The sequence below is a fragment of the Balaenoptera borealis genome (genome assembly GCF_965194805.1).
Source record: "Balaenoptera borealis genome assembly, chromosome: 2".
In the NCBI taxonomy this organism is placed as follows: Eukaryota; Metazoa; Chordata; class Mammalia; order Artiodactyla; family Balaenopteridae; genus Balaenoptera; species Balaenoptera borealis.
Genome location: NC_138867.1, coordinates 175,343,864 through 175,370,874, shown reverse-complemented (window position 1 = coordinate 175,370,874; position 27,011 = coordinate 175,343,864). Strand labels below are relative to the sequence as shown.

Genomic DNA, 27,011 nt, shown 5'->3' with positions numbered 1-27,011 from the left:
CGAAGTCCACATGGAGGCCATAGAGGCTACGAGAGGCTAAAGGCTCCTCTGGCCGAACCAGCACCCCGAGAGTGGGACGCGCCCAGCGCCTCCCTGCGCTCCTAGCGCCCGCATTGCCCCCAGCGGTACCCAGAGCTACCGCCTTGGTCTCGTGACGCGCCGGGTCACTCCCTAGCCCCGCCCCACCGGTGCCCATTGGCCAAGCCGGGTTCTGGAGGCGGGGCGTTTACCCGGCCCCAGCCAGGCCCGGGAACCCCCGGGAGGCGGAGGCGGAGGAGGTGGCGGCGGCGGCGGCGGCGTTAGAGCCATGGGCGCTGACGCGCGGTCTTCGGGGGTCTGCGCTGGCGGCGGCCGGGGCGCGGCGGGGTCCCGGACGAGCTCCTGGGCGCTGTGGCCATCGATCCAGCTTCTCTCCTTTCTCTTTTTGTTGTTGCTGGCGACGCCCAGCGCTTGGGCCGCGGGATACCAGGTGAGCGCGGCCAGCGAGCGGAAATGTACAAGAGCCAGAGTGAAGCCTCCAGTAGGGTCCGAAGGTGTGGGTGGGTCTGTTTTGTGGGTGCATAGTGAATGGTTGCTAATATGACAGTGTGGTCTGAGTGCATGCTTTGTGTCACTGAGAAGTCTGGCTGTGCGTGTCTGAAAATGGGGCTGTCTGTGTCTGCCTCCCTTGCTTCTGGACTTTGCCTGCATTTACCTGTGTGATTGGACGTGAGCGGGCGAGCAGCTGTATGTGTGGCGAGGACTGGTGGAGAGCTGGGAGTCAGCTGCCTGAAGTTCTAGCTTGGCTCCTCCACTTCCTGGCTGCGTGATCTTGGCCAAGTCACTTCCCCTCTCTGATCCTCAGTGTTCTCATCTGAAAACTGGAGATAATATCGCCCCCACCCCCCAGGCTGACTGCTTGGTATTTGCAAATGCTTAATAAACATGAGCTACTACTATTATTCCCCCAGGGTGTGAATGAGAGGTGCTCTGAGTTGTGTCAGGTGGGAGTTGCATCTGTGACACAACTATGTGTGTCCTCCCTGGGAGGGCCTGGCCCCACCTGAGTCACTTGCCTCTAAATCAAGGCTCACCTTATGTCCTCCCCAACGCCCCACTGCAGCCTGCCTCTTAACCTTGGGATTATTGACAGGGTATGTGTGTTTGTGTTTGGGGTCCCTGTGCAGACATGCCCCAAGGTGGAGCCGGACATGCTGAACGTGCACCTGGTGGCCCACACACATGATGATGTGGGCTGGCTCAAGACGGTGGACCAGTACTTCTATGGCAGTGAGTAGAGGGTGGGGACTGACCCCTAGGACTCCCATGGCCCCTCGGAGCCCCTCGAATTCTTTTTCAGCCCTGGACATTAGGGTGGGGGCAATGCCCAGCTGGGGCTCCTGTGTCTAGGAATATGCCCCTTGGCTTGCTGGTCCCTGACTGCCTGACCCCTGTTCCCACAGTCCAGAATGATGTCCAGCACGCGGGCGTGCAGTACATCCTAGACTCGGTCATCTCTTCCCTGCTGGCGGAGCCCACCCGCCGCTTCATCTATGTGGAAATCGCTTTCTTTTCTCGTTGGTGGCGACAGCAGACAAATGCAACGCAGGAAATCGTGCGGGACCTGGTGCGCCAGGGTGAGCCTGCCCTAAGGAAGTGAAAAGAGGAAACCCAGCCCAACTTCTGTTTCTACTACTCTGGCTTCTGAGATTTTTATCATACCAAGTGCTGCCTGTATGTGGCTGCACCTGCCTGGAATTTCTCTGTATTTGGAGAACTCCTGTGCGTCCTGTAAGCCCCCACCTCCAGTGAATCCTCTGAAAAGCCTGCCATGCCAGGAGGCCTTCTGTTCAGTATCTCTCTACACTGGCCTGGGGGTGACCTCTCTTCGCCTCTCAGGCCTGGGCACGCAGGCAGGTCTTCTCGTCCCGGCATCACCAACCCCGGCTCCACTCCTGGCCCTGACAGCTGACTTGGACTTTGCCCCTCCCGGCACAGGACGCCTAGAGTTTGCCAATGGTGGCTGGGTGATGAACGATGAGGCGGCCACCCACTACGGAGCCATCATCGACCAGATGACACTCGGGCTGCGCTTCCTGGAGGACACGTTTGGCAGCGACGGGCGCCCCCGTGTGGCCTGGCACATCGACCCCTTCGGCCACTCTAGGGAGCAGGCCTCGCTGTTCGCGCAGGTCTTTTCCTGGCCTCTTGGGCCAGCCCCTTCATTCCCTCTGACTCCTCCCCCGGTCACTCAAGCCCCTCCCTTCCCTGAAAGTTCACGCGGACCAGGCCCTGCTCCTGGCCCTCTCGCCCCTTGAGACCCTGCCTCTTGGGTGACCTGTGAATCCCATTCCTTTTCTGCTCTGGCCTTGACCCTGCTCTGCCCCAGCCTAGGCTGACCCCCCCCCCCCGCACCTTCATGTCCAGCTGGCTCCTCCCCCTCCCCGACCCCACCCCGTCTGCTCTGATCCTGGCTCCTCCCCAAGTGGGGTGACAGGCGATGGCCTGCCGTTTTTCCGCTGGCTTCATTACCTGTGCCATGACCCCTCCTCCTTCCCGTGCTTAGGCTGCGGAAAGGGTAAGACCTCCTTGAGCTGGGGAAGGTGGAGGTGGGTTCTAGCGTTGGATCAGCTCCCTCCCGGCGCTCCCGCAGGACTTCCCGACCCTCCCCAAGTTCAAAATGAACTGGAGGGCCTCCCTGGTTTTAGACCTGGTTTTTCTATCCGTGCTCTGAAGGGGTGGCGGTTGGTGAGGAGAGGGCTAGACCCTTATTTATCCTGCCCTCTCCTGCTCTCCCATCCCGCTCCTCATCCTGCCCCACCTCCAGATGGGTTTTGACGGCTTCTTCTTCGGACGCCTGGATTATCAAGACAAGAGCGCGAGGAAGGAGAAGATGGAAATGGAGCAGGTGTGGCGGGCCAGCGCCAGCCTGAAGCCCCCCACCGCGGACCTCTTCACCAGTAAGGGGGTGGAGTGGGGAGAGGGCTGCCCCCACGCTCAGAAGGGCCCTGGGCTTCGTTTTATAGCCAGCTGTCACTGTCTTGAAATTCTTAGTAATTTAGAAACAAGGGCCCAGCATTTGCACTTTGCACTGGGCCCCACAAATTCTGAAGTCCGTCCCCTGTGGGGCCTGACAGGTCTAGGGGGTGGGGCCACCCCTGAGCCTGGTGCGGTCCACAGGTGTGCTCCCCAACATTTACAACCCACCGGATGGTCTGTGCTGGGACACGCTGTGTGCCGACAGGCCCTTTGTGGAGGACCCACTCAGCCCTGAGTACAACGCCAAGGACCTGGTCCATTACTTCCTGAAGTTGGCCACTGCCCAGGTAACCTGGTATCCAGAACCTGTGCCTCTGGTGTACGTGCACGGGGCCCTTCCACTGGCCCAGGCAATCCTTAGCACCTCCTCACCATCCTCGGAGGAAGGTAGTATTCCGTTCACCATCACTATGCCCTCCTCCTGGATTTGTGTGCATTCCTGACTAGAAATGCGGACCCCTGCACCACTGCACACCTCCACCATGATCATGAGACAGCATGGCACAGTGCCTCAGTACCCGTGTCTGGGTGGTGAGCCCAAGAGAAGTACTCAACAGCTTGTGGCTATTTTTCTGTGTGTCCCTCTGCTCCCGTGTGACACACTTCCACCCCTGCCCCCCATGCCTCTGTGCACCCACATTCTTGACCACATATATATTGAGACACAGCTGTCCACAGGGGTGGCCCAGGACACCCTGGCCTGAGGACACCCCCCGTCCCACCTACAGGGCCAGCAATACCGCACCAACCACACTGTGATGACCATGGGCTCAGACTTCCAATATGAGAATGCCAACATGTGGTTCAAGAACCTTGACAAGCTCATCCAGCTGGTCAACGCCCAGGTGAGTGTGCCTACCCCGTGGGCACCCGTGCTTGTATCCCTGGGCCTTGGGTCACGTACATTATCTATGGGTGCTATCTTAGTTTTCTATTGCTGCTTTAACAAGTTACCACAAACTTAGTGGCTTAAAACAACAGAAATCATGTTATCTTACAGTTCTGTAGGTCACAAGTCTGACATGGGTCTCACTGGGCTAAAATCAAGATGTCAGCAGGGCTGCATTCCTTCTGAAAGCTCTAGGGAAAAGTCTCCTGGCCTTGTCCAGCTTCTAGAGGCTGCCCACATTCCTTGGCTCACGGCCCCCTCCTCCATCCTCAAAGCCACCAACATAGCAGCTCTCTGACCCTGCCTCTGATGTTACATCTCTTTTTCTCACTCTCACTTCTTTCTCCTCCCTCTTCAACTTTTAGAGACCCTTGTGATTACATTGGACCCACTAGATAATCCAGGATAATCTCTCTAGTTTAGGGTCAGCTGATTAACAGCCTTAATTCTGCAGTCTTAATTCCCTTTTGCCATGTAACCTAACATAGTCACAGGTTCTGGGGATTAGGACATGGACATCTTTCGGTGGCCATTATTCTGTCTACCGTGGATGTATTGATGTGGCCTCTGTAAATGGTCTGTGGCTATGTGGGCAGGCATTCACTCTCCCATCAGCACAGAACCTCGTCTCCCCCCCCCATCATTTCATCCCCAGAGTTGTCTACTGGCACAGTCTTTTTTATTTTTATTTATTTAAAAAATTTATTTATTTATTTATTTATTTATTTATTTATTTTTGGCTGCGTTGGGTCTTCATTGCTGTGCGCAGGCTTTCTCTAGTTGCGGTGAGCGGGGGCTACTCCTCGTTGTGGTGCGCGGGCTTCTCATTGTTTTGGCTTCTCTTGTTGCTGAGCACGGGCTCTAGGCGCGCAGGCTTCAGTAGTTGTGGCACATGGGCTCAGTAGTTGTGGCTTGCAGGCTCTAGAGCTCAGGCTCAGTAGTTGTGGCGCACGGGCTTAGCTACTCCGTGGCATATGGGATCTTCCCGGACCAGGGCTCGAACCTGTGTCCCCTGCATTGGCAGGCAGATTCTTAACCACTGCGCCACCAGAGAAGCCCCGGCACAGTCTTTAATGTCCTCACCTTCCACGCGCTCCCTGCACTGCTGTTTCACCAAAAACGGCTCTCAGTAACGTCACCAAGGGCCTTCCAGAAGACATTTCCCACTCCTCCCCAAGCCCCTGGTCCCTGAGGAGGCTTCAACACCTTGACTACTTCCTCCTGCAAATACCGTGTTCCTGGGCTGCCAGAAGATCACATTCTTTTGGTTTTTCTCCTGCCTGCTCCTTCGCACACTCCATTTTACTGGAAATGGAGTTCCTTTGGTTCAAATCCTGGTTTTGCCACTTACTGGCTCTGTGACCTTGAGGAATGTTCTTAAGCAGTCAGTGCCTCAATTTTCTTATCTAGGAAATGGGCATAATGGTGGTTCCCAGCTGACAGGGCTATTGATGAAAGTTTCATGAGTTCATTTGCATAGACCAGTAGACCAGTGCCAGGTAAATAATAAGTATTATGGTTGTTTATTATTATTATTTGGGGCTGAAAATCTTCTGCGGCTTCAAGACACCAGTTGCAATGTCTTCTTCTCTAGGAAGCCTTCACCAGGCCCCAGCCAAGCTCTTGCTCTTTCCTCTGTGCTCACAGGAGTCCCCACAAATACCTGTGATGATACATCTAGGCTGACTGTAACCAACTGACTATCTGTTCAGTTTCTCTCCTCTGCACTTGGCTGTGAATACCGTGAGAGCAGGGCTAGCCTCTGGTTGTAAATTGTGTCCACAATCCTGAGCATGCTGCAGAATCAAGTGATTGTTTGCTCAGTGAATACAGTGTGTGTGTATGTAAATCTGTACATGAGTGTGTGTTCAGGGGTGTAGATGTGAGTCTGCACATAAAGGCATGTAGTCTTATGCACTTCTCTTCATTCACTCAAGTGTTTGTTTTGTTTATTTTTTAAATTATAGTTAATTTACAATATTGTATTGTATTACAAATATTGTATTAGTTTCAGGTGTACAGCAAAGTGATTCAGTTATATATATATTTTTCAGGTTATTTTCTATTATAGGTTATTACAAGATGTCGAATATAAATCCCTGTGTTATACAGTAAATCCTTGTTGCTTATCTATTTTATGTATAGTAGATTATATCTGTCAATCCTATACTCCTAATTTATCCCTCTCCCCCTCCCTTTCCCCTTAGGTAACCATAAGTTTGTTTTCTATGTCTGTGAGTCTGTTTCTGTTTTGTATATAGATTCATTTGTATTATTTTTTAGATTCCACATATAAGTGATATCATATAGTATCTGTCTTTCTCTGACTTCACTAAGTATAATATTCTCTAGGTCATTCAAGTGTTTATTGAGCACCTACTGTGTACGAGGCACTGGGGACACAACTCGAGCAGAACAAACATCCTTTAACTCACGGAGGTCACCTTCTTGTTCCTCCACCTCCCTCAGTTGAAAGTGAGCCTCCATTCATTGTAACAGTTGTGTCATCTGGGAATAACCTTACAGTGCTGAGGAGTTATTATTCCTGTCCTATAATGTCATATTTAGTTTTTCCATAAAAGTTTTAAATAATAAAATTGGAATTATTTAAAGTTTAGTAAAATCTCAGGTTTATTCTTGCATCCCTGAAATTCTCTCCAAGCTGGTAATATTTAGCTTCGGCCAACATTCATTTTCACACTTGGCCATTGGTTTGCACTCAAACTGTGTATTAAGAGAATCTGAACCAACTGGATGCATGAATGTGTGCACATGTGTGTGTGTGAGTAGGTATGTGCACGCTTGTGGGCCCCCCCCTCCCTGGGCTCCTGAGGGCTCACACACTGACACCTCCCCGCAGCAACAGGCCAACGGGAGCCGCGTCAATGTTCTCTACTCCACTCCGGCCTGTTATCTCTGGCAGCTGAACAAGGCCAACCTCACCTGGTATTTGGGGGGACTGGGGAGCCTGGGGGGGGGGTGGCATGCCCTGTGGGTCGTGACCCTGCCCTCAATGCCGCTGCCGTTGCAGGTCGCTGAAAGAGGATGACTTCTTCCCCTACGCCGACGGCCCCCACATGTTCTGGACCGGTTACTTTTCCAGCCGGCCTGCCCTCAAACGCTATGAGCGCCTAAGCTACAACTTCCTGCAGGTAGGTGGGCGCCAGGCTCAAGGGGGTGGCTCAGGGGTCCTGACAGTCCTGGTGCCCCAACATACCCCCTGCTCTACAGGTGTGCAACCAGCTGGAGGCGCTGGTGGGTCCGGCAGCCAACGTGGGACCCTATGGTTCCGGAGACAGTGCACCCCTCAGTAGGTGTCAGGCGGGTGAGGGGACGGGGGCGAGGCTGAAGCTGGACTCCAGACCTCCACTGCCCCCTCGAGTCCCTTCTTAAAGCCCCTAAGAACCCAGCCTGCCAGCACATGACTTTTCACGTCTCCTTGGGGTCGGCGGCCGGGAGTCCTGCGGAGACCCCACCCGGCTCACCATCTGCCTGCAGATGAGGCGATGGCCGTGCTCCAGCACCACGATGCGGTCAGCGGCACCTCCCGCCAGCACGTGGCCAATGACTACGCTCGCCAACTTGCAGAAGGCTGGGGGCCCTGCGAGGTGCGAGGGCGGAGCCTGGGAGAGGCGGAGACAGGAAGGGGCAGGCCCTGGAACAGAAGGGGCGGGGCCAGCACGGGGCGCGGTCGAAAACAGCGGAGTGGCGTCTGGAAGGGCTCGTGGGGCGGGGCTTGTGGAAGGAGGGGTTGGGTCCTGGGATGGGAGGGGCGGAGAAGGCAGGGGCGAGGCTGGGGGCGGGGCGGCGAGGAGGAGACGCGCGTGGCGGCCAGAGCATACCTTTCACTTTACGCGCCTCCCCAGGTTCTCCTGAGCAATGCGCTGGCGCGGCTCAGTGGCTCCAAGGAGGACTTCATGTTCTGTCGCAAGCTCAACATCAGCGTTTGTCCGCTCACCCAGACCTCGGAGAGCGTGAGCCGGCCTGGACGGGGAGGGGCGGGGCCGGGGGACCGGTCCCGTGGGTGGTGGGTGGGAGGAGAGCCGGCGAAACCGCCCGGCGGCGGCGGCGCGGAAAGGAGGCGGGGCTGATGGGCTCTCGAAGCCTCAGCCGGTTGCTGATCACTCTGGGGCGAGGTCACTGGGGTCTCAGTGATGCTGCGGCAGGACGGAGACCAGTGCACCACTTGGGGGTTTGAATCACCCAGGGACGTTGCTGCACATGGTGGGTGGGTTTGCAGAAGGCCTATGGTGACCCGTGCCTGCTCTGACCCTCCCACCCCAGTTCCAGGTGACCATTTATAACCCCTTGGGGCGGAAAGTGGATTGGATGGTGCGGCTGCCTGTCAGCAAACACGTTTTCCTCGTGAAGGACCCCAGTGGCACAGTTGTGCCCAGTGATGTAAGCCCACTCGACAAATAGTTTTCCCTGAATACCACAACCCATGAATACCTAACCCCTTGGAAACCTCCCGCCATGGGCATTCCTCCCTTCGCCCCGTGGACACTTCCCGCAGGTTTATTTCCCTCCATGGATCTCTCCTTTCATGGACACCTCCCTCTCTTGGATACCTCCCCCTCCATGAACACCTTCTGCCCATTACTGTCTCTTCCTCTGAATATCTTCCCCCTCTACCCCTTAATATCACACCCCCTTGGGAACATTCCCCCCTCCCATGAGTATCTTCCCCCCCCCTTTTTTTAAATGTATTTTATTTATTTATTTTTGGCTGCGTTGGGTCTTTTATGCTGCACGTGGGCTTTCTCTAGTTGCGGCGAGCGGGGGCTATTCTTTTTTTTTTTTTAAACATACATTATTTATTTATTTATTTATTTATTTATTTATTTATTTATTTATTTATTGGCTGTGTTGGTTCTTCGTTTCTGTGTGAGGGCTTTCTCCAGTTGTGGCGAGCGGGAGCCACTCTTCATGGCGGTGCGCGGGCCTCTCACTGTTGCGGCCTCTCGTTGCGGAGCACAGCTCCAGACGCGCAGGCTCAGTAGTTGTGGCACACGGGCTTAGTTGCTCCGCGGCATGTGGGATCTTCCCGGACCAGGGCTCGAACCCATGTCCCCTGCATCAGCAGGCAGACTCTCAACCACTGCGCCACCAGGGAAGCCCAAGGGGGCTATTCTTCGTTGTGGTGCGGGTGCTTCTCATTGCAGTGGTTTCTCTTGTTGCGGAGCACAGGCTCTAGGCGCGTGGGCTTCAGTAGTTGTGGCACGCAGGCTCAGTAGTTGTGGCACGCGGGCTCTAAAGCTCAGGCTCAGTAGTTGTGGTGCACGGGCTTAGTTGCTCCACAGCATGTGGGATCTTCCCGGACCAGGGCTTGAACCCGTGTTCCCTGCATTGGCAGGCTGATTCTTAACCACTGTGCCACCAGGGAAGCCCTCTTCCCCTTTTAAATATCTCCCCGTGAAAAAGTTTCCTGTTTATGAATATTCCCCTCCTCCTGGAAGGCTTCTTCCCACTAACCTCTTCCTCCCCCAAGAATCTGTCTTTCCCTCCCTCCCCTGTCTCAAGGATCTCTTCCTGCATTTACTCCCTCACTTCTCCCACCTCCCACAGTAGCTCCACCCTCCTAGTGGATTTTTCCCACCTTATGAATCTTCGCAATCTTTTTTTTTTTTTTTTTGGTCATGCAGCTTGCAGGATCTTTGTTCCCCAATCAGGGATCGAACCCATGTGCCCCCTGCAGTGGAAGCGCTGAGTCCTAATCACTAGACTGCCAGGGAATTCCCTCTTTGCAGTCTTTAACTCAGCATTTCTGACACTCGCATCGCCTCTGCCCAACTCCTAAATTTCTTCTCCCCATCCTGGAACTCCTTCCCCTCCTCAAGTTTGACCCCTCCCTGTATGTGTGGTGTGGCTTTATATGTGTACTCACAGCTTCTTGACTTGGTTTCCTTCCTCCCTTACCCGAGGTGGTGATGATTCCCAGCTCAGACAGTCAGGATCTGCTTTTCTCAGCCTCAGTGCCTGCCTTGGGCTTCAGCATCTACTCAGTAACCCAGGTGCCTGGCCAAAGCCCCCAGGCCCACAGCCACCATCCCAGATCCCAGAAGCCCTGGTCTCGTGTCTTGGTCATCCAGAATGAGGTGAGACCCTATTCATATCCCCTTCCATTCCCGGGTGACAGATTTGAGATGTGGCAGTAAGCCACATGGACCCTGGGTCAGTGGGTCTTAGGTTCATGGTCTAGCATCATCAGCCCCCCATTGTGTGTCCTCAAGTGAGTGACCGTCTTCCTTTGAGCCTCAGTGTCCTCTCCTGGGGCTGTTATGAGGACCCAATGTAATCATGGGTGACACTTGACAGAAATGTCAGAGCTGATGGAGGTAGGGGTTTGCAAATTAAGTGAGGCATGTCAGAGACTTGGGTGAGGGAGCCGTGTGGCCATTTGGGGGAAGAGGGATCCAGTCAGGTAGGGAGCAGCAGACACAAAAGCCCTCAAGTAGGCGGGTGTTGGGTGTTCAAAGAACACTCAGTGTGGCTGAAACAGGGTGTTGGGGTGGAGGTGATAGGTCAGATCATGTGAGCCTTAAGGGCAGGCTGAGGGGAGGACTCTGGCTTTTACTGTGAAGGAACCACGGGAGAAACAGGGTTGCATTAAGACTCTTGTGGGTCCTAGCACTTTGGCCTTTGTGGGTCCCTCCTTCCATAAAAATATGTTAAAAATTGTATTTCATGATAGTATGGATATTAACATGAATATTAACCATGCAGGCTTCAGTATAATATATTCATTGTTTTTTCATTCAAATTTTCTTCTGAACCTAAAAGAAATTGAGATTTATACTTTTCCATGGGTCCTAAAAATCTTGTGGGTCCTGGCACTGTGGTTCCTCTGTCAGTTGCATAAGCAGCCTGGGTCCTGAGCAGATGGGCTGTGATCTCACTTCTGGTGTTACAGGCACCTTTTGGTGGTTATGGGGGGAAAAGACTGGGGAGCAAGCATGGAAGGTGGGACACCAGGAAGGGGTTGGCTGCAGTCCAGGAATGCCATGGAGGTGGTGAGAAGTGGTCAGATTGAGGGTAAGGTAGAAAGCGGAGCTGTTCGGATTTGCTAAAAGAGTCAGAGGTGAGGAGTGAGAGAGAGAGAGGAGGGAAGGGTGGGTGACTCCAGGGTTTTCTCCTGAGCCCCAGGAAGGATGAAGCTGCCGTTGGCTGAAGCGGTGGTCATTAATGTCTGTCCACCCTTTTCTCCCCAGTACATCCGGGCTAGGTTTGACCCTGACTCGGGGCTCTTGATGGAGTTGGAGAACCTAGACCAGAACCTCCGGCTGCCTGTTCGCCAAGCCTTCTACTGGTGAGGGAGGACCACCAGGTCAGGGAGCAGGTGTGAGCAGAGCTGGGGTCCCTTGCCTGACTCTCACCTGCCCTGGCCCCAGGTACAACGCCAGTACAGGCAACAGTCTAAGCTCCCAGGTCTCAGGTGCCTACATCTTCAGACCCAACCGACAGGAACCACTGCTTGTGAGCCACTGGGCTCAAACCCACCTTGTGAAGGTAAGGGGTTAAGACTGATGAGTGGGCACCTGGGGATGGGGCATGTCGGGGGTGTGTGTGTGGAGGGTGGTGTGCCATGTGTGCGGTGGGGGTTGGATTGATATCTCCAACAAATAAGAAGGCTAAGACCCGAGGGGAATACTTGAGGATCCTCCCACAGGGTTGATATTCATGGCTGGTTGTGTGACAGTCACGCCATGGAAACACATAGAAAGGCATTCACATCTGTTGTGAGTGTCAAGATTATACTTAGCTTTTGAAATTGGGGGTGGGGTGTTCCCATTTGGCCAACAGATAGGGAGAGCCAGGTGTAACTGCTTGCAGATTTCACCAAGGATCTGTGGTAGGAGGGGATTTTATCTGGGGTGGATATTTAAAGGTTCACACTTGGATAGGGCTTGGGTGATTCTAAGTTAGGGTGGATATTTGAGGGTGTATCTGGCTGGGAACAGGGGCTCAGGCTTGTGGGGTTTCCTGGGGCCTCTCGTTGACGTTTCCTCTTAGGGTGGGAATGGGGCAGGTAACGGCAAGCCTCACATTTGACATGATTCTCCTTGAGGTAAACGCCTGCATGCCTGGGTCACTGTATTAGGATATAGTTTTGCTTCCTGTAACAGAGTTACCCAAATTAACCATGCCTAAAACAAGATGGAAGTTTCTTTCCATCTAACGGAAAGTCCAGGCAGGTGGGATGGTTCAATAGTCATCTAGTCTTCTATCTTTTTTTATTTTTTAATTTAAAAAAAATTTTTGGCTGCGTTGGGTCTTTGTTGCTGTGTGCGGGCTTTTTCTCTAGTTACGGAGAGGGGGGCTACTCTTCATTATGGCGCGCAGGCTTCTCATTGCGGCGGCTTCTCTTGTTGTGGAGCATGGACTCCAGGCGTGCGGGCTTCAGTAGTTGTGGCTTGCGGGCTCTAGAATGCAGGCTCAGTAGTTGTGGCGCACAGGCTTAGTTGCTCTGTGGCATGTGGGATCTTCCTGGACCAGGGCTCAAACCCATGTCCCCTGAATGGGAAGGCAGATTCTTAACCACTGCGCCACCAGGGAAGTCCTAGTCTTCTATCTTATTGCTCTACCCTCCTTAACATTCAGCTTCCACCTCATGGCCCAAGATGGCTGCTCAAGCTCCAGCCATCACATTTGCATTTGAGCCACTGGAAGAGGGAAAGGGGCAAGGAACATTGTTCACACCACTTTGACTGGGCCCAACATGGTCACACAGCTACTCAGAACCTCAGGGAAGATGAAACAGTACAGTCTATTCCCAGTAGCCATGTGCTAAGCTAGAATCCTGTTCTAAGGAGGAGAGATAGGGTAATGGTGGGCAGCAAGCATGTATGCCAAACTCAAAAAATTACATGGCTATGACTGAGGTACAAAGTGTGGGCATCACACCTAGGCAGGTGGGGGAGGTGGGTGGGGCTCCCAAGCTATTAGCAGGGTTGACCCTGATGTAGGCCTGTGTGAGCTTCACAGCAGGGGTGGACATTTGCAGGGCTCACCTCTGCTCAGCTGCACGCTTACACCTGCCCTTCACCCCCATATGCCTGCAGACAGCCTTGGTGCAGGAAGTGCACCAGAACTTCTCAGCCTGGTGTTCCCAGGTGGTTCGCCTGTACCCGGGACAGCGGCACCTGGAGCTGGAGTGGACGGTGGGGCCAATACCTGTGGGGTGAGTGGTGGAGGCTGGGAGTGGGGGCTGAGCGAAGGGCAGAGTGGAGTTAAGGTGAGGCTCACCACCTTGCCATCCCATTGGGTATAGTGATGGCTGGGGGAAGGAGGTCATCAGTCGCTTTGACACTGTGCTGGAGACAGACGGACTCTTCTACACTGACAGCAATGGCCGGGAGATCCTGGAGAGGAGGTGGGGTGACTGGGGGCACTGAGGGGTGGTCTGTGGTCTGTTGGGGCCCAGGGCCAGTGGGGGCACCTGCTGATCCTAATGAATGTGGGAGGGAGAGGGTGAGGGGGGAGTGAGGAGTGGGTGAGCGGGGAAGGGGAGCCAGACCCCAGGCCTGATCAGATCCCACCCCACCCCAGGCGGGATTATCGACTCACCTGGAAGCTGAACCAGACTGAGCCAGTGGCAGGAAACTACTATCCAGTTAACAGTCGCATTTACATCACGGTACCCATCCCCCATCCTGCTCCCGACATCTTCCTGACACCCCTTTACAGAGCAGGGGTTACCTCTCATTCTTAACATCTCCCGACTGTCCTCAGCAGTCTCCACCATCCTTGTGAGGCCTGCCTGGGGGCCAGGGCTGGCTGGAAGTGCAGCCCCTCACTCACCCCTTGCCCCCCAGGATGGGAACGTGCAGCTGACTGTGTTGACTGACCGCTCCCAGGGGGGCAGCAGCCTGAGTGACGGCTCCTTAGAGCTCATGGTGAGTGGTCCGAGCCCCATCTAAGTCAGGGTCCTCCCACCAGTTCCCTCCCTGGCCCCCTGCAGGACCTTGAAGCCAGTTTCTGTTGCTAGGTGCATCCCTCCGTTTGTGGTCCCCGCTAAGCGGAGCCCTCCATTCCTATGTGAGACATTTACTCCGTGCTTTTATCCAATCCTTACCCAAGCCTCCCCTCCAGGCCCTGATTTGCCCTATCCACGCCCTCATTAGATCCTTACCTCCCTCTATCCTAGTCCCTTGTTAGGTCGGATCCCCACTTCTACTGGGGACCCCCTACCAGACCTTCGTCCTCATCCGTTCCACCCCAATCTTCAATTTTTCTTGAAATTCCCACTTGCTTTTACCCAATTTCTGGCCCAGAAATTGGCTAGAAGGACCCTCACCCTCTCCTGGCCACTCTCCCCGCAGGTGCACAGAAGGCTGCTGAGAGACGATGCCCGCGGAGTAGGGGAGCCGTTGCTGGAGGAGGGGTCGGGGCTTTGGGTGCGAGGGCGCCACCTCGTGCTGCTGGACAAGGCCCGGACCGCGGCCGCCGGGCACCGGTTGCAGGCGGAGAAGGAGGTCCTGGCCCCGCAGGTGGTGCTGGCCCGAGGTGGCGGCGCCCCCTACCGCCTCGAGGTCGCCCCTCGCACGCAGGTGAGGGGCGGTGGGGCCGGCAAAAAGAGGACCCGAAGGAAGCCTGCGGAGGAGGGGCGGGGTTGAGGGCGGATTTACCTAGGCTTAACTGGGACCCACCTCGCCTGCCCCTACTCGTCCAGGGGAGGACGTATGCTAGTCCAGTCCCCTTAGCTCAGCCCCGTCACCCCGGCAGCCTTGGCCCGGCCCTCTCGTCTACTCACCTCCTCCAGCCGGGTCTCTCCACTCTCCCTTCCCGCCCTAACTCAGTCTCAGACCAAATCCTTTCTGCCCCCAACCTGGCACCGCCCCGTCCCCTCATTGGCTCTGTCCTGGGTGAGCCCCGCCACTCCCCGGGTAAGCCCCGCCCCCTCACCGCGGCCAAGGCCCGCCCCTCCACGCTGGGTCTCCGCCTCCTGACCGCCGCTCAGTCCCGCCCCTCCTGGCTCAGCCCCGCGCCACTCTTCCCCGCAGTTTTCGGGGTTGCGTCGAGAGCTGCCGCCTTCCGTGCATCTACTAACACTGGCCCGCTGGGGCCCGGAGACGCTGCTGCTGCGCTTAGAGCACCAGTTCGCCGTAGGGGAGGACTCGGGCCGCAACCTGAGCTCTCCGGTGACCTTGGACTTGACGGTGAGGAGGAAGGAGGTGGGAAGGAGACAGGAGAGAGGCGGGAGGGGAAACGCCAGCTTTGTCCCAACACAGCCCGGCCGGCCCATCCACTGCCCGCAGGACCTGTTCTCCGCCTTCACCATCACCGACCTGCGGGAGACCACGCTGGCGGCCAACCAGCTCCGGGCCCACGCCTCCAGGCTCCAGTGGACACCAAACACGGGTGGGGGCCTGCCCAGAGCTGGGGGCCGGGTGGGAGGTGTGGGAATGTTGACCAGGTCCAGGTATAGAGCTCGAGGGCCTGAGTCGGTCGGTGTTCAGATCCAGGTTAGGGGTTTAAGGGACTGAGGTGGGTCCAGCAAACTAGTGGTAGGTCTTGAGGGTTTGAGAATGGAGTGCAGTCCCAAGAACAAGATTTGAGAGTCTCCGTCGGTGTCTAGTTCTAGAGGCAGGCGTTGGCTTGACGGTCCTTGGGGTGGGACTTGTGGGTGTGAGGATGGTGACCAGGCACTGGGGAGGGATTTGGGGATCTGGGGGTGGTATCTAGGCCCTGGGAAGCAGTTGAAGGGTCTGCGAGTGAGGCCCTGGGGACAGATTTAAGGTGGTATGTCTGTGTTCAGGAGAGTGAGCACAGGCGTGGTGTGGGGTGGCATAGGGTTTTTAAAGCAAAGGAAGTCTACGTCCCTCACTCCTTCTCCCCTCCACCTCCCCAGGCCCCACACCCCATCCTTCTCCTTCCCGGCTGGTCTCCACCACCATCACGCTACAGCCCATGGAAATCCGCACCTTCTTGGCCTCAGTCCAATGGGAAGAGGACGGCTAGACCCGGTGGAGGCAAGATTACCCCAGAGCCTGAGCCCACTCCTCCAGGGGTGGGGCAAACTCTCCCCCTTCTCCTCTTGCTGCTGCTGCTACCACCAAGGAAAGCCATTAAAATGCCACTACCAAGAATAGACTCAGGTCCAGGTGTAACTGAGTGTGGGTTTTTTTTTTTTTTTTTGAAGGCAGTGGAATTTATGACCCAGAAAGGTCAGCAAACCCTAACTGACCCTTGACCCGAGGCCTTGCAGGAAGACCACTTGCTGATTTGAATCGTCTCACCAGAGTCTACACGGTTCACACCCCACCTCACCTACCACTCTGTCCTCCACTCCTGCTTCACTCCTCCGTCCACTAGGGCTGTGACATAGCTGGGGTTTTTTTTGTTCTGTTTTGTTTTTTGCCATGCCCTGCGGCTTGTGAGATCTTAGTTCCCAGACCAGGGATTGAACCCGGGGCCACGGTAGTGAAAGCGCCAAGTTCTAACCACTGGACCGCCAGGGAAGTCCCTGACACAGCTGTTTTGAGAAGCCACTAAGGGCAGGCTTGTGCTGGCTTGTCCTGGGCCCTGAAAGCCAGACATACCCCGGGGCCTCCCAGACTCTACCTTGAGGCCCTGAAGGTGGGGAATCTGGGAGGTCTTGGGGTGGAGGAAGACTTAGAGGCAGGCCCCAAAGTGGGGCCTTGGACAGGTGGGCTGGAGCTTTGGGCCTCCCAGGAGACAGGTAGAGAGCCTGGCATACCCTGGTTCTGGTGTGTTGTGGAGTCTGTTACAGAGAGAGGAGACCTTGGGATGAAACCTGAGGTTTAGAGTTGAAAGGAAGTGACTTGCCCTCCAGTCGATACAGTCTTGTGTGGTTCCCTTGAAGGTGTCTGGAGGCTGAGAGGGCATGTCAAGCCCACCTGTAGCCCATGTAGAGAACAGTGTTTGGATGCTCGGGCCCCTGATTCTCAGATGTGCCTCCAGAAAATATTTCTTCATCCCCCTTGGTGGGGGAACAGGCCTCTCATTGTCCGGTCATCCATGTGCCTTCTGAAAATGTATCCAAATCCAGGGCATTATCCAAGGAGACCCATGGAGGTTGCCCTGGGTCCTCCCTCAGTTGTGCATGGAGCCCAATCACCGATGCATCCTGTAAACCTCTCTAAGGTGTCCTTGGTAGTGGGCACAGGCACAGCCTAGCCAGAAAGACTCAGGGTGGGTGCCTGAGCCAGCCTGTGGTTCTGCACAGGTCCTGGTATCGGACCCATGGCACGTGGTGGTGCCTCCTGAAAACCCACCCACATCTCCATTCAAAGAGGCAATGACCTGGGCTGGACCTACTGGCCCATTGTGTGTGCCACGGGCTCAGGTGCTATCACTCTTTGGTCATGGTCATTGAGAGCCCCTCCTGAAAAGTTTATGTGACCTTTTGTGGAGGCGAGGACTGGTCTGGGCCAGACATGGAGGCCCGAGGGCATGGCAACCCACTTATTATCCAGCGTGGGTCCCTGTTGGCAGAAACATGCCCCTAATACATTTCTAAGTCCTGATCCAGTGTGGACAGGCTCCGGGATAGTCAGGGAGTTCTGCGTGGGGACCTCAGCATGCCAGTGGTCTTGTGTGGCATGACTAAAAACATTTCTAGTCCCCTCTGGTGGTATAGACAGGACTGGATGGACCAGTGTGTCCTGGGGAGTGTGACCGTGGCCTGGCTGTCATCCTGTTGTGCCCTGATCATTGCATTCTTCCATCCTGAGCAGGGGCACAGGCCCAGGCTGGCAGAGAGGCTGGGTCAGGGCACACAGGCCCATGGTGGTCCTGCTTGGGTGCCAACTTTTAAGATCACCTTCTGAAAAGATCTCTACGTCCTCCTCACTAGGCTAGGGCCAACCCAGACTGGGTAGGAATGCCCGTGGCCTGTCTGGGGCCTGGATTGAGGATGTGCCTGGGCCAACCAGGGAGGGTGCCCCAGGTCCACCCAATGACCCACTTAAGGCCTGGTCACTGGAGACAATCCCCAAAAACATAAGTCCCCTTTAGAATACTGGACCAGCTGTGCCAGCCATGGAGGCCGAGGGGAGCGGCTAGAGGCCTGCTATATGGTCCTGCTTAAGGGTCCCATTTTCAGAGGTTCCCCCTTTGTTGGTGGGAACTAGTCGGAGCCAGGAAGTCAGCCAAAGGGGCAGGTACCCAGACATGACTGTGGTCATGTGTTGGCATTGTGCCTCTCAAGAGTTTCCAAGTCCCCCTCTAGATGAGGGCCACTGGCCTGGGCTTAGAGGGCTCCCCACTTCTACCTGCAGACACCTGTGTGGTCCAGTTGATGGATGTGCTCCTCCCCCGCTTCATTTTTCTAAATCTCTCTTTGGAGGAGACAACTGGTCCTAGCCATCCAGGGAGGCCCCAGGGAGGATGTAGTCTAGCCATAGTCACAGGTGGGCCCTCTTCATCACATATGCTTCTGGAAAATGTTTCCAACTCCTCCTCTGCAGAGAGGCAGCGACCAGGAGGGCTAAGGACCACCTCCGAGATTGTCCAGGGCTTGGGGGAAGTCCCACGTGGGGATGGGTCACCAGATGTGCTTCCCCCAAATATTTTTAAACCCTCTTGGGAGGGGGAGACTGAACTGAGATGGCCCTGGAGGCTCGTGGAGAAGGCTGAGTCACAGCCCCCAGCCCTGTCACAGTCCCCAGTCCCGCCACAGTCCCACGTGGGGCCGGGTTATTGGGGGTGCCTCCTAAAAAATGGCTAAGTCCCCCTTTGGAGGCTGAGATCAGCCCTGGTCGTCCAGGGAGTTCCGTGGACGGTGTCCCGGGCCCACCAGGCCAACCCCGGATGCTGAGCCGAGATACACTGTTCGAGTGAGACCCAGGAGTGGTGGTGTCTAGGGGTCCAGGTCCGTCTCCAGGTCGTGCTGGTTGTCGGGCGCCACCTGGTGGCCTTTTTAAAAATATAGTCCCGGGAGCTCCACTGAAGTGGGATCCGAGCCCAAGGGCGAGTTCCATAAGGCCGGCAGCGCTGTCTTCTGGGATGCGACACTCTCTGCCTCCGAACACGGGCTCCTCTGAGGTTGTCTCTGCTGTATAAAGGAGGGGGCATCTGGGAACTGCATGGGCAGGGTGACTGGCTCACGGAAGTCCCTTCCACCAGCGAGGACTGACTTGAGGCGTTGCAGGTGACCGGGGTAGGGCGCCCAGGACTCGGTTGCATTCCCACCTGGTGCCCGCTTGTCTGGAGTGCCTCCTGAGAATTTTTCTAGGTCCCCCTCCTGGGGCCAGGATCGCGCGGTGCACTGTTGCATGATGTGCGTCCAGAAAATTTTCCCTTCTGAAGAGGGGACAGGGAGGCCGAGAGAGGGTACCCAGTGTCCAGCTGCAGTTACACTGGGGCCTGTTCTTGGACACTCCCCCTGCCCCCGAACCTTTGCAAGCCTCCCTCCAGTGGCAGGGACCATCCCAGGCCAACCAGTGGGGTGCAGAGGTAGGTACCATGGACAGGGTCCCCAGGAGATGCTTGGTCATCTGAAGTAGCTGCTGGAATGGTTCCAATTCTGCCTGGGGTGAGGGTGTGGCACTGGCCCTGGCAGGTGAAGGAGGTTCCAGTTAGATGCCCTGGGGGCTTCATTCCCATGTGGGCCTTCCAAAAAATTTTTTTTTCTTTTTTATTGGGGTATAGTTGCTTTACAATGTTGTGTTAGTTTCTGCTGTATAACGAAGTGAGTCAGCTATATGTCTACATATATCCCCTCTTTTTTGGACTTCCTTCCCATTTAGGTCACTACAGAGCATTAAGTAGAGACCCCTGTGCTATACAGCAGGTTCTCATTAGTTATCTATTTTATACATTAGTGTATATATGTCAATCCCAATCTCCAAAAAGTTTCTGTCTTCCCCAGATGGCTGAATCCTTAGTGGGCTGCAAGGGAGGCCTGAGGAGGTTGCTCTTGGAGTCAGCTGTCCTCAGCGGGACCCAGTCACCACCTGTACCTCCTGAAAATGTTTCCTGAGGGGAGGAAGGGCCCCAGGTCAGGTCCCTATGCCAGGAGAACTACAGTCACATGTGGGTCCTGTTCGCTGAATCCACCACCTGAAACATATTCTAAGTCTCTCTGTAGTAACCAGTCAGCCAGCCAGAGAGGCCCTCCAGCTGCTGTGGGAGGATGCCCGGGTCCTGTCCACAGCCCAGATCAGGCCTGGTACTTGGAGGTGTCCCCCAGAACATTTCTAAGTTCCCTCACCCAGGCTGTGACCAGCCCTGGCTGGACCTGGAGGCTGGAGAGAGCATCCCTGTCTTGGTCGTGGGCTCACATAGCCCCAGTTGTCATATTCATCCCTTGAAAATGTTTCCAAGTTCCCCTCCAGAAGGGGTCACCAGTGTGGGCTGGTGAGGGACACCTGAAGAGCATACCCGGGCCTGGGTGTAGTCACATATGGGGCCTTGACAAACACGCCTTACCAAATTTTTATTTTATTTTATTAATTTTCATTGGAGTATAGTTGATTTACAATGCTGTGTTAGTTTCAGGTGTTCAGGCTTCTCACTGCGGTGGCTTCTTGTTGCAGAGCACGAGCTCCAGGTGCATGGGCTTCAGTAGTTGTGGCATGCAGCCTCAGTAGTTGTGGCTCACAGGCTTAGTTGTTCCACAGCATGTGGGATCTTCCCAGACCAGGGATGGAACCCATGTCCCCTGCATTGGCAGGCGGATTCTTAACCACTGTGCCACCAGTCCCTGGTTTGCTAATTTTTTTGAGGATTTTTGAATCAATATTCATCAGAGATCTTGGTCTGTAGTTTTCTTTTCTTGTGGTGTCTTTATCTGACTTTGGAATCTGGACAATGCTGGCCTCAGTGAATAAGTTAGGAAGTATTCTCTCCTCTTAAATTTTTCTTTGAAGAATTTGAGAAGTATTGGTGTTAATTCTTCTTTAAATGTTTGCTAAAATTTACCAGTCACACCATCTGGTCCTGGTCTTTTCTATGTTGGGAGATTTTTGATTAATGATTTGTTCTCCTTGCTAGTTGTAAGTCTATTCAGTTTTTCTATTTCTTCATGATTCAGTTTTGGTGTATAGTGTACTTCTAGGAATTTGTCCATTTCATCTAAATTGCCCAATTTACTTGTGTAAAATTATTCATGATATTCTCTTGTAATCATTTTAATGTAAGATCAGTAGTAACATACCCTCTTCCATTTTTTAATTTTAGTAGTCTGCATCTTCTCTCAATCTAGCTAAATGTTTGTCAGTTTTGATCTTTTCAAAGAACCAAACTTGGTGTCATTGATTTTCTCCATCGTTTTTCTTTTCTCTGTTAAAAAAAAAAAACTCTTTGTCTAGTAAGTCTGATGTCTTGACTTCTTCAGGGACAGTTTCTGTCAATTTATTTTGTTTCCTTGAGTGGGCCATGTTTTTTGGTTTCTTTGATGTCCTTTTTTCGTTGTTGTTGTTGTTAAAAATTGGGGATTTGACTATTTTATTTTATTTTTTTATTTTTAAAAATTTATTTATTTATTTATTTTTGGCTGCATTGGGTCTTTGTTGCTGCACGCGGGCTTTCTCTAGTTGTGGTGAGCGGGGGCTACTCTTCATTGCGGTGTGCGGGCTTCTCATTGTGGCGGCTTCTCTTGTTGCAGAGCATGGGCTCTAGGTGCTCAGGCTTCAGTAGTTGTGGCACAGGGGCTCAGTAGTTGTGGCTTGTGGGCTCTAGAGCGCAGGCTCAGTAGTTGTGGCTTGTGGGCTCTAGAGCGCAGGCTCAGTAGTTGTGGCACACGGGCTTAGTTGCTCCACAGCATGTGGGATCTTCCTGGACCAGGGCTCGAACCTGTGTCCCATGCATTGGCAGGCGGATTCTTAACCACTGAGCCACCAGGGAAGTACTGATTTGACTATTTTAATGTGATAACTCTGGAAATTAAGTTCTTTCTCTTACCTAGGGTTTGTAGTTTTTTTTTTTTAATTGTAGAAATCTGAAGTAGCCTGTTTTGAGACTTTTCCAAACTGTTGTTGCAAACACCATTCCTTGTCTGTGATTACTGAAGTCTGTGTTTCTTTAGCTTGTGTTTAATGTTTTGACAGTGTTTCTTTTTTAAAATAAAAAAAATTTTTTTTAATTTATTTTAAATTTTTATTTATTTTTTAAAATTGAAGTATAGTTGATTTACAATGTTGTGTTAGTTTCAAGTGTACAGAAAAGGGATTCAGATATATATATACATATTCTTTTTCAGATTCTTTTCTATTATAGGTTATTACAAGATATTGAATATAGTTCCCTGTGCTATACAGTAGGTCCTTGTTGTTTATCTATTTTGTATATAGTAGTGTGTATACATCAATCCCAAACTCCTAATTTATCCCTTCTCCTGCTTTCCCCTTTGGTAACCATAAGTTTGTTTTCTATATCAGTGAGTCTATTTCTGTTTTGCAAATAAGTTCATTTGTACTTGTTTTTTTTTTAGATGCCACATGTAAGTGATAGCATATGGTATTTGTCCTTCTCTGTCTGACTTACCTCCCTTAGTATGATAATTTGACAGTGTTTCATGACTGTCAGGAGCACTCCTGGTCTTTGCAGTTTGGATCTGCTCTGGGCCACTCGTTCAACACTTAGCTGGGCTTGCTCTGAACCTGGGGTGAGAACTTTGAGATCTTAGCTTTTTTCAGAGTGTGCATCTTGTCTGGGTGTGCACATGGCCTTCTAAATTCCCCTGTACACGGCTGCTTTTTTTTTTAATTAATTTTTTATTGGTGTATGGTTGATTTATTTAATTTATTTATTTATTATTTTTTGCCACACCGCGCAGCAGGCAGGATCTTAGTTCCCTGACCAGGGATCGAACGCATGCCCCCTGCAGTAGAAGTGCAGAGTCTTAACCACTGGACTGCCAGGGAAGTCCTGGAGTGTAGTTGATTTATAATGTGTCAGTTTCTGCTGTATAACAAAGTGAATCAGTTATACATATACATATATCCACTCTTTTTTAGATTCTTTTCCCTTATAGGTGATTACAGAGTATTGAGTAGAGTTCCCTGTGCTATACAGGAGGTTCTTGTTAGTTATCTATTTTATATGTAGTAGTGTGTAGATGTCAGTCCCAGTCTCCCAATTTATCCCTACCCCCCCACCCACAGCTGCTCTTATTTATTTTTTAATAAATTTATTTATTTATTTGTTTTTATTTTTTGGCTGTGTTGGGTCTTCTTTACGGTGCGCAGGCTTCTCATTGTGGTGGCTTCTCTTATTGCAGAGCACGGGCTCTAGGTGCGCGGGCTTCAGTAGTTGTGGCTTGTGGACTCTAGAGCGCAGGCTCAGTAGTTGTGGTGCAAGGGGCTTAGTTGCTCTGCAGCATGTGGGGTCTTCCCGGACCAGGGTTCAAACCTGTGTTCCCTGCATTGGCAGGTGGATTCTTAACCACTGTGCCACCAGGGAAGCCCCACAGCTGCTTTTAAATGTCCTAATTTCCTGAATAGTTTCCCTCCATCTTCTCCTCAGGCCTCAGATGGTATATCGTATGTCTCTACCCACATTCTCTTGCCCCAGGCATCTGCAGGTCTGTGGTCACCTTGCAGCTTTTACGAGCCATTCAGGCTGCTTTTCCCACTGGGGTTCCTAGTTAGGTGAAACAGAGACAAGTGCCTGTGTCAGTCCTTCAGGGATCCTCCAGACAGGTTAGGGCAGAGATGCATAATAATTTGCAATTAAGGTCTGCTCTGCTCCTTTGGGTTCCAGGGAGGGAACTGGGAACCAGGCTGCCATTGCTTCCATACTACAGGCACCACCATGCCAGGGAGAGGGTCAGGAAAGGATGAATAAAAGAGGCACAAAATGTTCCTACTATTTGAAGATGGCCTCTTCTTTCTTTCTTTTTTTTTTTAACACATATATACATTCTTTTTAAAAAAATATTCTTTTCCATTATGGTTTATCCCAGGAGATTGGATATAGTTCCCTGTGCTATACAGTAGGACCTTGTTGTTTATCCATTCTATATGTAATAGTTTGCATCTACTAACCCCAGACTCTCAGTCCATCCTTCCCCCCCCTCCCCCTCAGCAACCACAAGTCTGTTCTGCATTGACAGGTGGATTCTTAACCACTGCGCCACCAGGGAAGCCCTAGAATGGATTTTCATCAAGTTCAGCAAGGTTGTAGGATAGGGCATTGGAAATATTGAGGCTGAAGAAGGAAAAGAAAAAAGATTAAAGAAAAGTAAACAGAGTGTAAGGAACTTGTGGGAAACCATAAAGTGGACAAATGTACACATTTTGGAAGACCCAGAAAAGGAAAAGTGAAAGAAAAAGGGGCAGAGAATATTTGAAGAAATAATGAAATAATTGAAAACTTCCCAAATTTGATGAAACCTGTGTATATAAACATCCAAGAAGCTCAATTAACTCCAAGTAGGATGAACTCAAAGAGACCCACATTAAGACACATAATCCAATGGTCAAAAGCCAAAGAGAAAGCAAGGATGTTGAAAGCAGCAAGAGAAAAGCAACTCATCATATACAAGGGATCATCAATGAGATAATCAGCAGATTCTCATTAGAAACTATGGCCAGGAGTCAGTGGGCTGATATACTCAAAGTGCTAAAAGAAAAAAACCTGTCAACCAAGAATCCTATACCCAGCAAAACTGTCTTTCAAATGTGAGGGAGAGATTGACATTCTCAGATAAACAAAAGTGGAGGGACTTCATTATCATTAGACCTGCCCTGCAAGAAATGCTAAAAGGAGTCCTACAGGTTGAAATGAAAGGACACGAGAGCATAACTTAAAGCCATATGAAGAAATAAGGATCTCAGTAAACATAAATACAGGGACAATGATAAAAGCTGGTATTATTGTAACAACACTTTGTAAATCCACTTTTTATTTTCTACATGATTTATGAGACTAATACATTAAAAAATTAATGTGCCATCTTATAGATGGCTGAACCTATCCATTTTACATTGATTTTATTAGGTTATATTTCAACGAGTGAGCTTTCTGATACAACCTTGTCACTGAGTTAAATATATGATTACACAGTCTTTCTGGAAGCTCTAGTAAGAATCAACAACAGTCATTAGCAAAAACCTAGATGATCATTAGGAAATTTGTGAAGTCAGTGAAGTTAACATTTAAACTAATCAGAGTTATATTCCATCCTTTCTTTATATTTTTCTCTTGAAACCTCAACAAAGATTAATATAATTATTCACCTTGAGATTCACATAACAAATGAGTAGTAACAACCAACATTTAAAAAGTTGCATGTTTAAGATTATCAAGCACTTTATAGTATTTCCTTTAATCCTCACAGCACTGGTAGATGATCATATTTAATTACTTTTAACCTTTAGACTAGAGCAGCGGTTCTTAGAATGTGATGCTTATATCAGCAGCGTCAGCATTATATGGGAGCTTGACAGAAATGCAAATCTTTGGTGCCATCCAGATGGGCAGAATGAGAAACTGCGTTTGTGTGTTTTGATTTTAAAATACTTTTCCTCATCATGAGACATTCAGATCTCTTGGGCACGGGGGTGGGAGGTTCCCCACCAAGCTGCCTTTCAGTTAGTATCTGAAAGGGATATTAATGAGACACTCAGCAAGCCTTTTGCAAAACCAGCAAGTCATCTCTTGTGTTTAATAAAAACTAGAGTGCCTCAATCTAGTTAAGGTGACCAAAATGTCTCAAGGCTACAATTTAACCATGGGAGAAGGAAGCTGTGTTGTTACCTGCTTAATATGATGATGAGTTAAAGTAGGGAGTTGAAGGACTTCCCTGGTGGCGCAGTGGTTAAGAATCCACCTGCCAATGCAGAGGACACGGGTCCGGGAAGATCCCACATGCCGCAGAGCAACTAAACCCATGTACCACAACTACTGAGCCCGTGTGACACAACTACTGAAGACCATGTGCCTAGAGCTTGGGCTCCACAACAAGAGAGGCCACTGCAATGAGAAGCCCGCACACCAGACGAAGAGTAGCCCCCACTCGCTACAACTAAAGAAGGCCAGCAACTAAGACTCAGCACAGCCAAAAATAAATAAATAAATAAATTTATTTTAAAAAATAATAAAATAAACTAGGGAGTTGACCTGCATGAAGAACACAAAAATAAATAATTGAATAGTAATAACGTTTTGATACATACCTGGCAGTGTCTAGAAAAGGGGGTTAATATATCTGGTAGACATAAGACACTAGAGGGGAATAGTTTAATAAATAACAAGGAGAATTCACTGAGATTAACTTTTGTTTTTAGCAAATAGCTGGTGAAACCATGAATAAATAATTTTTTTGAAAAAAAATTAAAGTAAAAGCTAATGTTATTGTAGCTTTGGTTTGTAACTCCACGTGTTAGTTTCTACATAATCTAAGAAACTAATGAGTTTTAAAAATTATTAGTTTATGTTTTTGGACACAATGTATAAAGATATAATTTGGGGATATCAACAACTGAAAGGACTGGGGATGGAAATGTAAAGGGTAAGAGTGTTTGTATGTTATTAAACTGGTATAAATTCAAATTAGAGTGTTATTATAACCTCAGGATTTAAAAAAACTTTTTTTTTTTTTTTTTTTTGTCCACACCGCACAGCTTGCGGGGTCTTAGTTCCTCAACCAGGGATTGAACCCGCGCCTGGCAGTGAAAGTGCTGAGTCCTAACCACTGGACCGCCAGGGAATTCCCATAACTTTAGGATTTTAAATGTAATCTCTATGGTAACTACAATGAAAATAGCTATAGAATATACACAAAAGGCAATGAGAGAGGAACTACCAATGAGATTTCACTACTAAAACAAAACAAAACAAACAAACACAAAGAAGAGAGTTATGTAGTAAATGTGGCACAGGAAACCTATAAGGCATATAAAAAACAAGTAGCAGTGTATAATTGATTCACTTTGTTATAAAGCAGAAACTAACACACCATTGTAAAGCAATTATACTCCAATAAAGATGTTAAAATAAAAAAACAAAACAAAACAAAACAAATAGCAAAATGACAGCAGTAAGTCCTTCCTTATTAGTAAGCCTTTAACAAGTAAGGAAATTCTGACATATGCTACACCATGCATCAACCTTGAGGATATCATGCTCAAGATGAAATAAGCCAGTAACAAAAGGACAAATACTGTGTGATTTCACTTGTATGCAGTACTTAGAG

The 27,011-nt window shown here is 51.1% G+C and overlaps 1 protein-coding gene and 1 long non-coding RNA gene across 3 annotated transcripts; one reads left to right on the top strand and one right to left on the bottom strand.

Annotated features, from left to right (window-relative positions):
- The first annotated feature begins 248 nt into the window (after positions 1–248).
- MAN2B1 (mannosidase alpha class 2B member 1) lies at positions 249–26,663 on the top strand. Of its 2 annotated transcripts, XM_082383063.1 has the most exons (24): positions 251–469; positions 1,167–1,269; positions 1,443–1,616; positions 1,978–2,171; positions 2,807–2,939; positions 3,160–3,305; positions 3,747–3,863; positions 6,768–6,853; positions 6,939–7,059; positions 7,139–7,217; positions 7,406–7,515; positions 7,774–7,881; positions 8,192–8,308; positions 9,832–10,005; positions 11,119–11,216; positions 11,299–11,416; positions 12,970–13,088; positions 13,179–13,280; positions 13,457–13,544; positions 13,723–13,803; positions 14,230–14,457; positions 14,911–15,066; positions 15,166–15,268; positions 15,759–16,000. In XM_082383063.1, the coding sequence occupies exons 1-24, from the start codon at positions 308–310 to the stop codon at positions 15,866–15,868; spliced, it is 3,027 nt and encodes a 1,008-aa protein (XP_082239189.1). In that variant the 5' UTR covers positions 251–307; the 3' UTR covers positions 15,869–16,000. The 2 variants fall into 2 exon arrangements, with proteins under 2 accessions (XP_082239188.1, XP_082239189.1); XM_082383062.1 differs by lacking the exon at positions 15,166–15,268 and having other exon boundaries at positions 249–469; positions 15,759–26,663.
- LOC309624720 lies at positions 12,112–14,292 on the bottom strand. Its single transcript, XR_014242096.1, has 2 exons — positions 14,205–14,292; positions 12,112–12,421 (listed from the first exon to the last, which is right to left on the bottom strand). It is a non-coding gene; the product is annotated as an uncharacterized lncRNA (long non-coding RNA).
- Positions 26,664–27,011: the final 348 nt, after the last annotated feature.